General features: G+C 36.0%; 1 protein-coding gene across 1 annotated transcript; it reads left to right on the top strand.

The window, feature by feature from the left end:
* The first annotated feature begins 5,299 nt into the window (after positions 1 to 5,299).
* Positions 5,300 to 6,259, top strand: LOC122440854 (olfactory receptor 2T6). Its single transcript, XM_043467544.1, has one exon. The coding sequence runs from the start codon at positions 5,300 to 5,302 to the stop codon at positions 6,257 to 6,259; it is 960 nt and encodes a 319-aa protein (XP_043323479.1).
* Positions 6,260 to 12,494: the final 6,235 nt, after the last annotated feature.

Below are 12,494 nucleotides of genomic sequence, written 5' to 3'. Positions count from 1 at the left end.
GTGTCATCTGCATATCTGAGGTTATTGATATTTCTCCCGGCAAACTTGATTCCAGCTTATGCTTCCTCCAGCCCAGTGTTTCTCATGATGTACTCTGCATAGAAGTTAAATAAGCAGGGTGACAATATACAGCCTTGATGTACTCCTTTTCTTTTTGGAACCAGTCTGTTGCTCCTGTCCAGTTCTAACTTTTGCTTCCTGACCTGCATACAGGTTTCTCAAGAGGTAGGTCAGGTGATCTAGTATTTCCATCTCTCAGAATTTTCCATAGTTTATTGTGATCCACACAGTCAAAGGCTTTGGTGTAGTCAATGAAGCAGAAATATATGTTTTTCTGGAACTGTCTTGCTTTTTTGATGATCCAACAGATGTTGGCAATTTGATCTCTGATTCCTCTGCCTTTTCTAAAACCAGCTTCAACATCTGGAAGTTCATGGTTCATGCATTGCTGAAGCCTGTCTCAGAGAATTTTCAGCATTACTTTACTAGCGTGTGAGATGAGTGCAATTGTGTGGTAGTTTGAGCATTCTTTGGCATTGCCTTTCTTTGGGATTAAAATGAAAACTGATCTTTTCCAGTCCCATGGCCACTGCTGCATTTTCCAAATTTGCTGACATATTGAATGTAGCACTATCACAGCATCATCTTTCTGGATTTGAAATAGCTCAACTGGAATTCCATCACCTCCACTAGCTCTCTTTGTAGTGATGCTTCCTGAGGCCCACTTGACTTCACATTCCAGGATGTCTGGCTCTAGGTGAGTGATCATGCCATTGTGATTATCTGGATCTTGAAGATCTTTTCTGTATAGTTCTGTGTATTCTTGCCATCTCTTCTTAATATCTTCTGATTCTCTTAGGTCCATACCATTTCTGTCCTTTATTGAGCCCATCTTTGCGTGAAATGTTCCCTTGGTATCTCTAATTTTCTTGAGAGATCTTTAGTCTTTCCCATTCTATTGTTTTCCTCTATTTCTTTGCATTGATCAATGAGGAAGGCTTTCTTATCTCTCCTTGCTATTCTGTGGAACTCTGCATTCAAATGGGTGTATCTTTCCTTTTCTCCTTTGCTTTTTGCTTCTCTTCTTTTCACAGCTATTTGTAAGGCCTCCTCAGACAGCCATTTTGCTTTTTTGGATTTCTTTTTCTTGGGTATGGTCTTTGTCCCTGTCTCCTGTACAATGTCATGAACCTCCGTCCATAGTTCATCAGTCACTCTGTCTATCAGATCTAGTCCCTTAAATCTATTTCTCACTTCCAGTGTATAATCATAAAGAATTTGATTTAGGTAGTACCTGAATGGTCTAGTAGTTTTCCCTACTTTCTTCAATTACATATTTCACTTTTCTCATATGTGTGGTTAGATTATTTTTCTTATTCTTAATAAAGTTTTGTGCTTTTTCCTTTCAACTCACATTAGTATAGCCAGAAGTTGGTTTATTTTGTTTCAATTTCAAAGAATCAGTTCTTTATATAATCAGTGTATATATTTTAGAATCCATTAATACCTACTTTGAAGTTTTCATTTCTCTCCTCTTATTTAAATTTATTTTGTGGATTTATTTCTAACTAATTGGTTTAAATCTTTGTTTACCCCACATATTTTTTATAAAATATGCATTAAGTACTATAAAATATTGTCTATTTGGCTATGTCCTAAAGGCTTCCATGTGTATTATGTTTCACTTAAGTACATCTTTGAGCTCTGAACTTTTTGCCCTGAATAGTTTTTGAGCCATATGTTCAAATATTTTAAATTATATATAAACCTGTTATTATTTTAAAGTTCTAACATACTTTACCTTGACATAGTCCCTTGAAAACAAATTGAGCATATTGAGCATATAAAGCACCTAATTTTTCTTTCCTCTTTTTTGTTGAAGTATAGTTGATTTACAGAGTTGTTTTAATTTCTGCTATGCATCAAGATGATTCAGTTACATTCTTTGGTCAATATTCTTTTCCATTATGTTTTGTCATAGGATATTGAATATAGTTCCCTGTACTATACAATAGGGCTTTTTGTTTATCCAATGTATGTAAAATAGCTTACATTCTGATAAAGCTCCTCTATTTAAAATGAATGGAAGAATTATCTTTTTTCCATTTATAATACTGATATAAATTACATTATTTTTAGAGGTTTTGTCCTTTTATTTTTACTTAAGAATAATTAACCACGTGATGACCAATTGTACTTACTAAACTTGTCTTTAGTATATTCTCCATCTAAGTCACTCTATGTCTTTTTAAAAATTTTATCGGTGTATAGTTGATTTACAAGATCAGCAACATGTTAGTTTCAGGTGTCAGCAAAGTAAATCAATTATACAAATACATGTATCCACTTTTATTTTCCCAGATTTTTTCCCCACATAGACTATTGCAGAGTGTTGAATAGAGTTCCCTGTGCCATTCAGTACGTTCTTAATAGTTGTCTATTTATATATAGTAGTGAATATGTCAGTCCAAATCTCCCAGTTTATCCCTCCTACTTACCCCCTGATAGCATAAGTTTGTTTTCTATATCTATAACTCTATTTTTGTTTCATAGATAAATTCATTTATTCCCTTTATATAGGTTCCACATATAAGCAGTATCATGTGATATCCATCTTTATGTGTCTGATTTATTTTATTAAGTATGATGTCTCTATATACTTGTCACTTCTTTTTTGCATCTATTAAGTCTATCATTCTTTTGTTTTTAACTTTTTCTGATTTGTTTTCTTAAAGAGTGAAACTCCTTTTTAAAAGAGTTTATCCCCCATGATGTTGTTATTAAAATAACCGTTTTCTATCCTATAGTGGTATATGCCTTTACCTCCTGCACTTTTATATTATGTGTTTTTATTTAATAACTTTCAGTGTTTTAGAACACACACATATTCCTTTGTTTTAATACTAGTACTGATTCTGTTAGTGCTTTTCAGAAATGTTCTTATCCTTATAGTTCTCTTTTTTGTGCCAATCATGAGTGAAAATCTATCATCTCTGGCTCATTTACTGAAGGAGAAAGTTCAGGACTCTTGATAATTTTATATTCATTTATTTATCAATGGCTCCTTCAACTTGAATATATGTTCCAAAGGACAGGAAGCACTGCTGATGTATCATCAGCTCTTAGATCAGTAGTTCACAATAAGTATTTGAATGAATGAATGAATGCAAGCTACTTTTGGGTACTTCATAATTTTATTCTATGTAAATTAAGTATGTTTTATATACATTTTTTGCATAATACTTTCAGACTTTGTAATATTACTTTGACGTTAAACATTATTTTGAATTCTATTCAAGTTTTCAATCATATTTACATTCTTTTTAAGCATGTTTATTTAAGGTGAATTCAGTGTCTACTATAAGTAATAGTTTGTAGTTTCTTTTCTATTCTTATTTTGCAACTTTCTGTATCTATATAATATTGAGATATATATTAGTGTATATTTCTATTAACATATTTCAGAATATCTTCCTTTTGGATTTATATATTATTGACAGTATGTATGTATCTAATAGTATTGACAATAGCTTTTATTAAGCACATAACACATTCTAGTTACCAAGCTAAGAAACTGATTGTACTAAGTGATGTAGTCCTTGAAAACTGTCTTGTTTCTTTCACTACAGAGCAGATGAAGAAACAGAGGAAAACACCTTGTATTCTTAAGAAAGGATCACCTTTAATCATAGATTAAGGAATCATAGAGACCTCTTACTCCAAAATATCATTCCTAGGTGAGGAAACTGACTGCTAATCCTGTCCATTTATGGTCACATCATTTGCCATTTTTGGAGTATAACATTGCACAGGGCTTAATATTATTCCCAATATTTCAAAAATTATATTTGATGTTTGAAGAATGGTAAAGCTAATGAGGAATTTTTTAAAAGAATTTTCTTCTTTTCATTATAAATACAGAATGTAAATGTAGCACCCAGAGTGTGGATTTCCTTTTGCTTGGGATTTCCTCTACTTGTCCTCTACTCTGCATGGTTCTTCAGACACTTCTTAGGTATCATCTCTAAGGAGTATTACTGACCAAATCAGAATGCTCTTGATAGTGAAAGGAGTCAGGACACATGCTCAACTGGAGGGGACCCAGACACAGAAGACATAAGCTGGACTGCCCCAAACTAACTTGAATGGAGATTCTCCTCTAGTAAAGCCTTCGAGGCCCACAAAATTGCAGAATCAAGGGGGAAAAAAATAACAGGCTCAACTGCACAAAAGGGAAACAAACAAAAATAATCAGAATGAACATATGTTTAAATGTTATACAAATGATTACAAATGGAAACTGCACCTCAGTTCTACAGATATTTAGAAAAAGCTTTTGACCTCTTTACCTTGGTCCAAACATCTTAAGAATCTTACTTCAAACACCTTACTACCTGACTCAGGCATGATGCAATGCTTTGCATGAACTGTCCTGAACATAACAAACTCCTTTCTGCTTTAGGACTCTTAAATTTGCTATTTATTCTGCAGGTACAACTTTCCCTCAAATCTTCACATGTCTCTCATTTGTTATCCTATTTTATCCATGTTAAAGAAGCATTTCTTATTATCTAGCACCACCATTTTCCTTTGGTTTACTCTCTATTTGCCACAATTAGAGCCATAAGTCACATGAGACATTCCTCTTTTGTTTACAACAATTTCCCTAGAGCTTAAAACACTGCAAAAGTTATTCTCCATGAATAAATGTTGGTGTATGAATGGCTGAGGAATCAACAAATGAATAGAAAAGCAAAAGACTATCATTCAATGGTCACATGAACAATGCTGTGATCCAACTCAATACTTCAAAATCTACAGTCATAGCTACAACTTAATGGGTTTTTTTTATGACACTGATTGGCTTTAAAGTTGTCACAAAAATTCTCATATAAATGAAACCTCTTACTGAAGTGTATGTTTATTTGAACTGAATCAATTGACTCAATCTTTTTTCAGTTGTATCCATATTTCAAACAAGTGGAGCCAACTCCAGGAAAAGATCTTATCTATAGCCCATATTCTAAAATAACAAACTCCCTAAGTCAAGGATTAATTTCCAAATGATCATTTGTCTTCATGCCATGGGACCTAACGTTAGAATTGCTCTTCAACAAGAAGAAATTTCCAAGACAGAAGAAACCCCGAATCTGCCCCACATAAAACAATTGACATTAGCGTATAAATAATTTTAATTTAATCATACTTACATAGACATCTTTAATGGTTCATCTTATCTACTGCAATTTTCATCAACCCCATGTTTCTCTTCTTATGCCTCCAGGTCCAACTCAAAACCATGAATGGAAATAATAAGACCTTTTCCAGTGACTTCACCCTTACAGGGCTCTTCACTAACAATAAAGCCTCTGGCTTTCTTTTCAGCATCATTTGTGCCATCTTCTTCATGGCCATGATAGCTAATGGGATCATGATCTTTCTGATCTACATAGACCCTCACCTCCATACCCCCATGTACTTCCTGCTCAGCCATCTCTCCTTCATTGATATTATGTACATCTCCACCATTGTGCCCAAGATGCTGGCCGATTACCTTGAGGGTGAGGGGACCATATCCTTTATTGCCTGTACAGCCCAGTACTTTCTCTATATGGGCTTTGTAGGGGCCGAATTTTTCCTGCTGGGACTCATGGCATATGACCGCTATGTGGCCATCTGCAACCCTCTCCGCTATCCTGTCCTCATGAGCCATCGGGTCTGTTGGATGATCTTGGCCAGCTCTTGGTTTGGTGGTGCTTTGGATAGCTTCCTCCTCACCCCTATCACCATGAGTCTACCATTCTGTGCTTCACACAAGATCAATCACTTCTTCTGTGAGGCACCCACCATGCTGAGGCTGGCCTGTGGTGACAAAGCTGCCTATGAAATGGTGATGTATATTTGCTGTGTCATGATGCTGCTGATCCCCTTCTCTGTAGTGATTGCTTCCTACACTGGCGTGCTCATCACAGTGCACCAGATGAAGTCAGCAGAAGGGAAGAAGAAGGCTTTTGCCACCTGCTCCTCACACATGATGGTGGTGATCTTATTCTATGGGGCTGCCCTGTACACATATATGCTTCCCCAATCATACCACACTCCAACTAAAGACAAGGTCTTTTCTGTCTTTTACACTATCATCACCCCCTTGTTAAACCCTCTCATTTACAGTTTGAGAAACAGGGATGTGGCTGAGGCCTTTAAGAGGGTTTTGGCAAGATGTCAAGGGACTCATGGTATGACAAGGGAAGAATTCTGACAGTCTAAATCCTCCATGTCTGCTCAGGAGTGTATGGGGTTTTGCCACGGATAATATAAATAATGCTTGCAGCAACTACCAATGCCAGTTATGTCAAAAAGTACATCAGCCATACTTTTATCAAAAAGGTGAAACTGCTGAAACATCCATGCATGAATAATTCCAGAGTGTTATAAATGTTACCAAACTAACTCATATCTACTTGCCCACTGTGCAACAAGCCAATCTACTGACACCAGGTTGTGGTGAAGGAAAGTACAGCATTTACTGAAGGGCATCAGGTAAGAAGAGTGGACAGCTAGTGCTCAAAAAAAAGGAAAAGAAAAAAACAACTCCCTGATGGCTTGTAGGCAAGGGTTTTTAAAGGCAACATTAGGATTGATGATTACAGGGTACCTGATTAGCTCATGGACATTCTTCTGATTTGTTGATGGTGAGGGAACAGGGTGATCTTTCAGGAATCTTGATCACCAGCCCTCTGGTTACAACCAGTCTAGGACACACACACTTAAGGTTAGCATGCAATCACCATTCTTTACCTTAGCAGGGCTCTTTGTTTCTAAAGAATCACTCAAAGTTTTGGTTAAATACTTGAGAAAAAGAACTGGTGGTTCTGTGATTTTGTTTTGTTGTTGAACTAGTGTTTAAACTGTCTTTAATTTTCTTGCTTGTCTGTCTTTCATTTGTTTCTTAATTCCCTCACTTCTCTAATTAGTAACTGAGTCTGCTCTTTGAAACTCAGGGAAAGCCTAGAAGACTAGAGCCTTTTTCTACAAATGAAGAAAAGCACACAGAGGGGCGTTTGTACCAAGGAAGTCCCCACAAAGTCCTGCTTGGTTTCATAAACAACAGTATTTCTTCCTTGTGGCCACCCATTCTAATTCTTCCCTTATATCAATTCTATGAGTACAATTTATGTATATAAGGGCCCCAAAATGTCTGATTAATATTACAATTTCTATCCACTCTCAGGAACTTCATAAGAATGGCAATTTTGATTACATTGTTTAAATGAGTCATAGACAGAGTTTATGAAAAGGTTAGAGGTGCAGACATTTAAAAGAAGTTATAGCATCATAAAACCTCAAAGGAAATATATACATAAACTCACACCAGGATTTAGAAAAGTTAAATATCTTTTCTTTGAGTAACAACTGAAAACATTCCTCCTTTATCTAAATCTGGGGCTGGAAAAAAAAAAAAAGAATCACATGTATTTTGCAGAAATAGAGACTAATACTCTTCTGGGCAAGGATTCTATAATGTTATATATATTATATGGTAAATAATCATATCAGAAGGCACAGCAATAGGTAGTAGAGAAAAGAGTGCTTTATGAGTTTGAAATTCTGTAATCACTTTTCAGTTTTTTTTCCAATCCATCAGAATTATTAAATTTCTGGAATCCTACTCTAGATATTATAGTGGTATGAATATTTTTATTCCAAATAAGTGGTGGACAGCCTATTTTTCCTCATTTATGGTACTAAGTTTTACATTGTATAACATTACAAATTGGGAAGAAAATAATTAGCTTTCCATTTGAAACTTGGAACAAAAAAAAATTTCCTTGGGAAATGACTTAGATAATTTATTTTTAGGATGTTGGGTCCCTAAAGAGAATGTGTTTAGACTAAATTATAGACTCAGTTGTAAAAACCTGGACCAAATCCCAAGCCCCTTAAACCTTCTCTGTAATAGGCTATGCCAGATTCTGTGCTCTCAAAACCCTAACTGGATTCAGTAATATTCTACTTCTGACAGACACTGATGATTGTAAACATAATCACACCTCCTATTGCATTGGAGAAAGGAACTGAGTGGTAAACAAAATTTTTAACCAAATGGAAAAATTTATGTTGGACCCTGTAGATTGGACTGACTAACTAATCAAGAAAGTGGACTTGCTTCCATTTATATTAGTGGGAGTTTTAGTTGTTACCAAAGGCAGCCTTTTTGAAGCTCTTTCTGGAAGGTTCATCTCCTTCAATCTTGTCCAGCTGGGCTTGGAAAGTACCACATGCTAGGCATTAGGAGGAAGAATTTCCAACACAGAAGATAGTGAGGTACGAGAAAACAATAAGTCAGAAGAGGTGGGGAATGATCCTGAGAACTGAGCATCAATTTGGGGTCCATTTTTAAAGATCATGAGAACTTCTGTCCATTCTCTATGTAACTAAGGCCCAATTTCCTCTTTTGTGAAAAGTGAGGTAGTATAATGGCTTTTCTTATAAGGTTTGAAAGAGCAAATATGATAAATGCAATAAACACTGATCATTATGTTTGCTTTTCTTAATGATGGTGATTGCCTTTCATGCTCCTAATGTTTGTGATTTAGAAAAAAAAAATCACCCCATTTATCTTTAACCTTTTTATCCCTCACACATATAAGCATGCTGCTTTATCAACTATACTAAGAAAGATTGATAATAGATTAAAAAAAAATCCAATTGTAAGGATTAAAAATAAATTTGTGAGGAAATTAGGGAAAGAATAACTAATGCATACTTTTAAAATGTAGTAATTAAAACAATATGATAGTACTGCATACTTAGAGTGGTTAAAATTGAAATTACTGTAAAATACAGGAAGCTTCATTCATTGCTGGTGGGAATGTAAAAACAAATCACTGTGGAAGAGAATTTGACAGTTTCCTTCAAAACTAATTCTAGTTTTACCACATAATCTGGTAATAGTGCTTCCCAGGATTTACCCAACTGACATTAAAAAAAAAAATAAACAAAACACTGCATGGGAATATTTAGAGCAATTTTCTTTCATAATCATCAATAATTAATCAAGATGTCTTTTAGTAGATAAACAGATAAAGTATGATATATCAATACACTTGAATATTATTCAACAATGAAAAGAAATGATCCAATAAACCATGAAATAAAGGAAGAATCTTCAAGGTATACTACTAACTGGAAAAAAAAAAACAGTCTGAAAATCTTATGTGGTATATGATTCCAACCATATAACATTCTGGAAAAATGGAAAAATTTGTTGTTATTGTTCAGTAGCTCAGTCATGTCTGACTCTTCATGACCCCATAGACTGCATCATGCCAGGCTTCCCTGTCCTACACCATCTGCCAGAGCTCGCTCAAATTCATGTCCATTGAGTTGGTGATGCCATCCAACTGTCTCATACTCTGTCATTGCCTTCTCCTCCTGCCTTCAATCTTTCCTAGCATCAGAGTCTTTTCTAATGAATTGGCTCTTCGCTTCAGGTGGTCAAAGTATTGGAGCTTCAGCTTCAGCATCAGTCCTTCCAATGAATATTTGGGATTGATCTCCTGTAGGGTTGACTGATTTGATCTCCTTGCAGACCAAGGGATTCTCAAGAGTCTTCTGCAGCACCACAGTTCAAAGCATCAATTCTTTGCACTCAGCCTTCTTTATAGTCCAACTGTCATATCCATCCATGACTAGTGGAAAAACCATGCCTTTCACTGGATGGACCTTTGTTGGCAAAGTAATGTCTCTGCTTTTTAATATGCTGTCTAGGTGTGTCACAGCCTTTCTTCCAAGGAGCAAGCATCTTTTAGTTTCAAGACTGCAGTAATCATCCACAGTAATTTTGGAGCCCAAGAAAATAAAATATGTTACTGTTTTCATTGTTTCCCCATCTATTTGCCATGAACGGATGGGACCAGACGCCATGCTCTTCGTTTTTTGAATGTCAAGTTTTAAGCCAGCTTTTTCACTCTCCTCTTATACTTTCAACAAGAGGCTTTTTAGCTCCTCTTTGCTTTTTTGCCATAAGGGTGGTATCTCCATATCTGAGTTTATTGGCATTTCTCCCTGCAATCTTGATTCCAGCTAGTGCTTCATTCAGCCTGGTATTTCCCATGATACACTCTGCATATATTAAATAAACAGGAGGACAATATGCAGCCTTGACATACTCCTTTCCCAATTCTGAACCAGTCCATTGTTCAATATCTGGTTCTAACTCTTGCTTCCTGACCTGCATACAGGTTTCTCACAAGGCAGGTAAGGTGGTCTGGTATTCCCATCTCTTAAAGAATTTTCCACAGTTTGTTGTGATCCACACAGTGAAAAGGTTCAGCATAGTCAATGAAACAGAAGTAGGTATTTTTCTGGAATTCTCTTTCTTTTTCTATGATCCAACAGATGTTGGCAATTTGATCTCTGGTTCCTCTGCTTTTTTTTGAATCCAGCTTGAACTACTGGAAGTTCTTGGTTCATGTACAGTTAAAGCCTAGCTTGGAGAATTTTGAAAATTACTTTGCTAGCCTGCAAAAGGAGTGCAATTGTGCAGTACTTTGAACATTCTTTGGCATTGCCCTTCTTTGGGACTGAAACGAAAACTGACATTTTCCAGTCTTATGGTTCACTGTTGTTTTCCAAATTTGCTGACATATTGAGGGCAGCATTTTCACAGCATCATCGTTTAATATCTGAAAGGTCAGCTGGAATTTCATCACCTCCACTAGCTTTGTTCGTAGTAATGCTTCCTAAAGCCCACTTGACTTCCACTCCAGGATGTCTGACTCAAGGTTAGGGATCACATCATCATGGTTACCTAGGTGATTAAGATCTTTTTTGTATAGTTCTGTGTATTCTTGCCAACTCTTCTTAATATTTTCTGTGTCTCAGGTCCACACCATTTCTGTCCTTTTTTATGCCCATCTTTGCATGAAATGTTCCCTGGATAGCTCTAATTTTCTTGAAGATATCTTGAAGAGGTCTTTCCCATTCTTTTGTTTCTTTGCATTGATCACTTAGGAAGGCTTTCTTATCCCTCCTTCCTATTCTTTGGAATTCTGCATTCAAATGGGTATATCTTTCCTTTCCTCCTTTGCCTTTTATTTCTCTTTTTTTCTCAGCCATGTTTAAGGCCTCTTCAGACAGCCATTTTGCCTTTTTTCATTTCTTTTTCTTGGGGATGATTTATATCACCTCCTCCTGTACAATGCTATGAACCATAGTTCTTCAGGCACTCTGTATATCAGATCTAACCTCTTGAATCTATTTGTTAACTTCCAAATTGGGAAATGAAAACATTAAGGCTTTATGCTGTCACCTTGCTTATTTAACTTATATGCAGAGCACATCATGTGAAATGCCTGATTGTATGAAGCGCAAGCTGCCATCAAGACTGCATGGAGAAATATGAATAACCTCAGATATGCAGATGACACTACCCTTCTTTCACTATCATCACCTCTTGATGATAGTGAAAGAAGAGAGTGAAAAAATTGGCTTAAAACTTAATGTTCAAAAAATGAAGATCGCGGCATCTGGTTCCATCTCTTCAAGGCAAATAAATGGAGAAACAATGGAAATAGTGACAGACTTTATCTTCTTGGGCTCCAAAATCACTGCAAATGGTGACTGTAGCCATGAAATTAAAAGATGCTTGCTCCTTGAAAGAAAAGCTATGACACACCTAGACAGCATATTAAAAAAAGGAGAAACATTACTTTACCAACCTAGGATCCATCTAGTCAAAGCTATGGTTTTTTCCAGTAGTCATGTATGGATGTGAATTGGGCCATAAAGAATGCTGAGTGCCGAGGAATTGATGCTTGTGAACTGTGGTGTTGGAGAAGACTCTTGAGAGTCCCTTGAACTGCAAAAAGATCAAACCAGTCGATCCTAAAGGAAATCAGCCCTGAATATTCATTGGAAGGACTGATGCTGAAGCTGAAGCCCCAATATTTTGGCCACCTGATGGGAAGAACTGACTCATTGGAAAAGACCCTGATGCTGGGAAAGATTGAAGACAGGAGGAGAAGGGGACAATAGTGGATGAGAAGATTGGACGGCATCACCAGTTCAATGGACATGAGTTTTAGCAAGCTCCAGGAGTTGGTGATGGACAGGGAAGCCTAGCGTGCTGCAGTCCACGGGGTTGCGAAAAGTCAGACATGACTGAGTGAATGAACTGAACTGAACTGAACTGAATAGAAACACCTATAATCACTTTTTAAAATCCAGATACATATCAGAATTATCTTGAAATTTATTTTTGAAACATACACATGCTCAGGTATTGCTTTTTTTCTCCAGATTTCCAGACATGTTTGTAACCAGCAGTCGTGTTTAAAAAAAAAAAAAAAAATGGAACTATATGATGATCTTTTACTTTTATCTGGTTTGTTTCACTTTTCTTATTTCATATTCAGTGGTACCATTTCATTTAGTTTATATTCTCCAATTACTCCATCTCTTCTTTTTGTTTTGATGTTCTTTCTCAACCC

The sequence above is a fragment of the Cervus canadensis genome, chromosome 4 (genome assembly GCF_019320065.1).
Source record: "Cervus canadensis isolate Bull #8, Minnesota chromosome 4, ASM1932006v1, whole genome shotgun sequence".
NCBI classification, from domain to species: domain Eukaryota; kingdom Metazoa; phylum Chordata; class Mammalia; order Artiodactyla; family Cervidae; genus Cervus; species Cervus canadensis.
This window is presented reverse-complemented; position numbering and strand designations above follow the sequence as displayed.

Excerpts from the sequence above, each read along its gene's own strand:
- LOC122440854 (XM_043467544.1), top strand. The coding sequence starts at position 5,300 with ATGAATGGAAATAATAAGACCTTTTCCAGTGACTTCACCCTTACAGGG.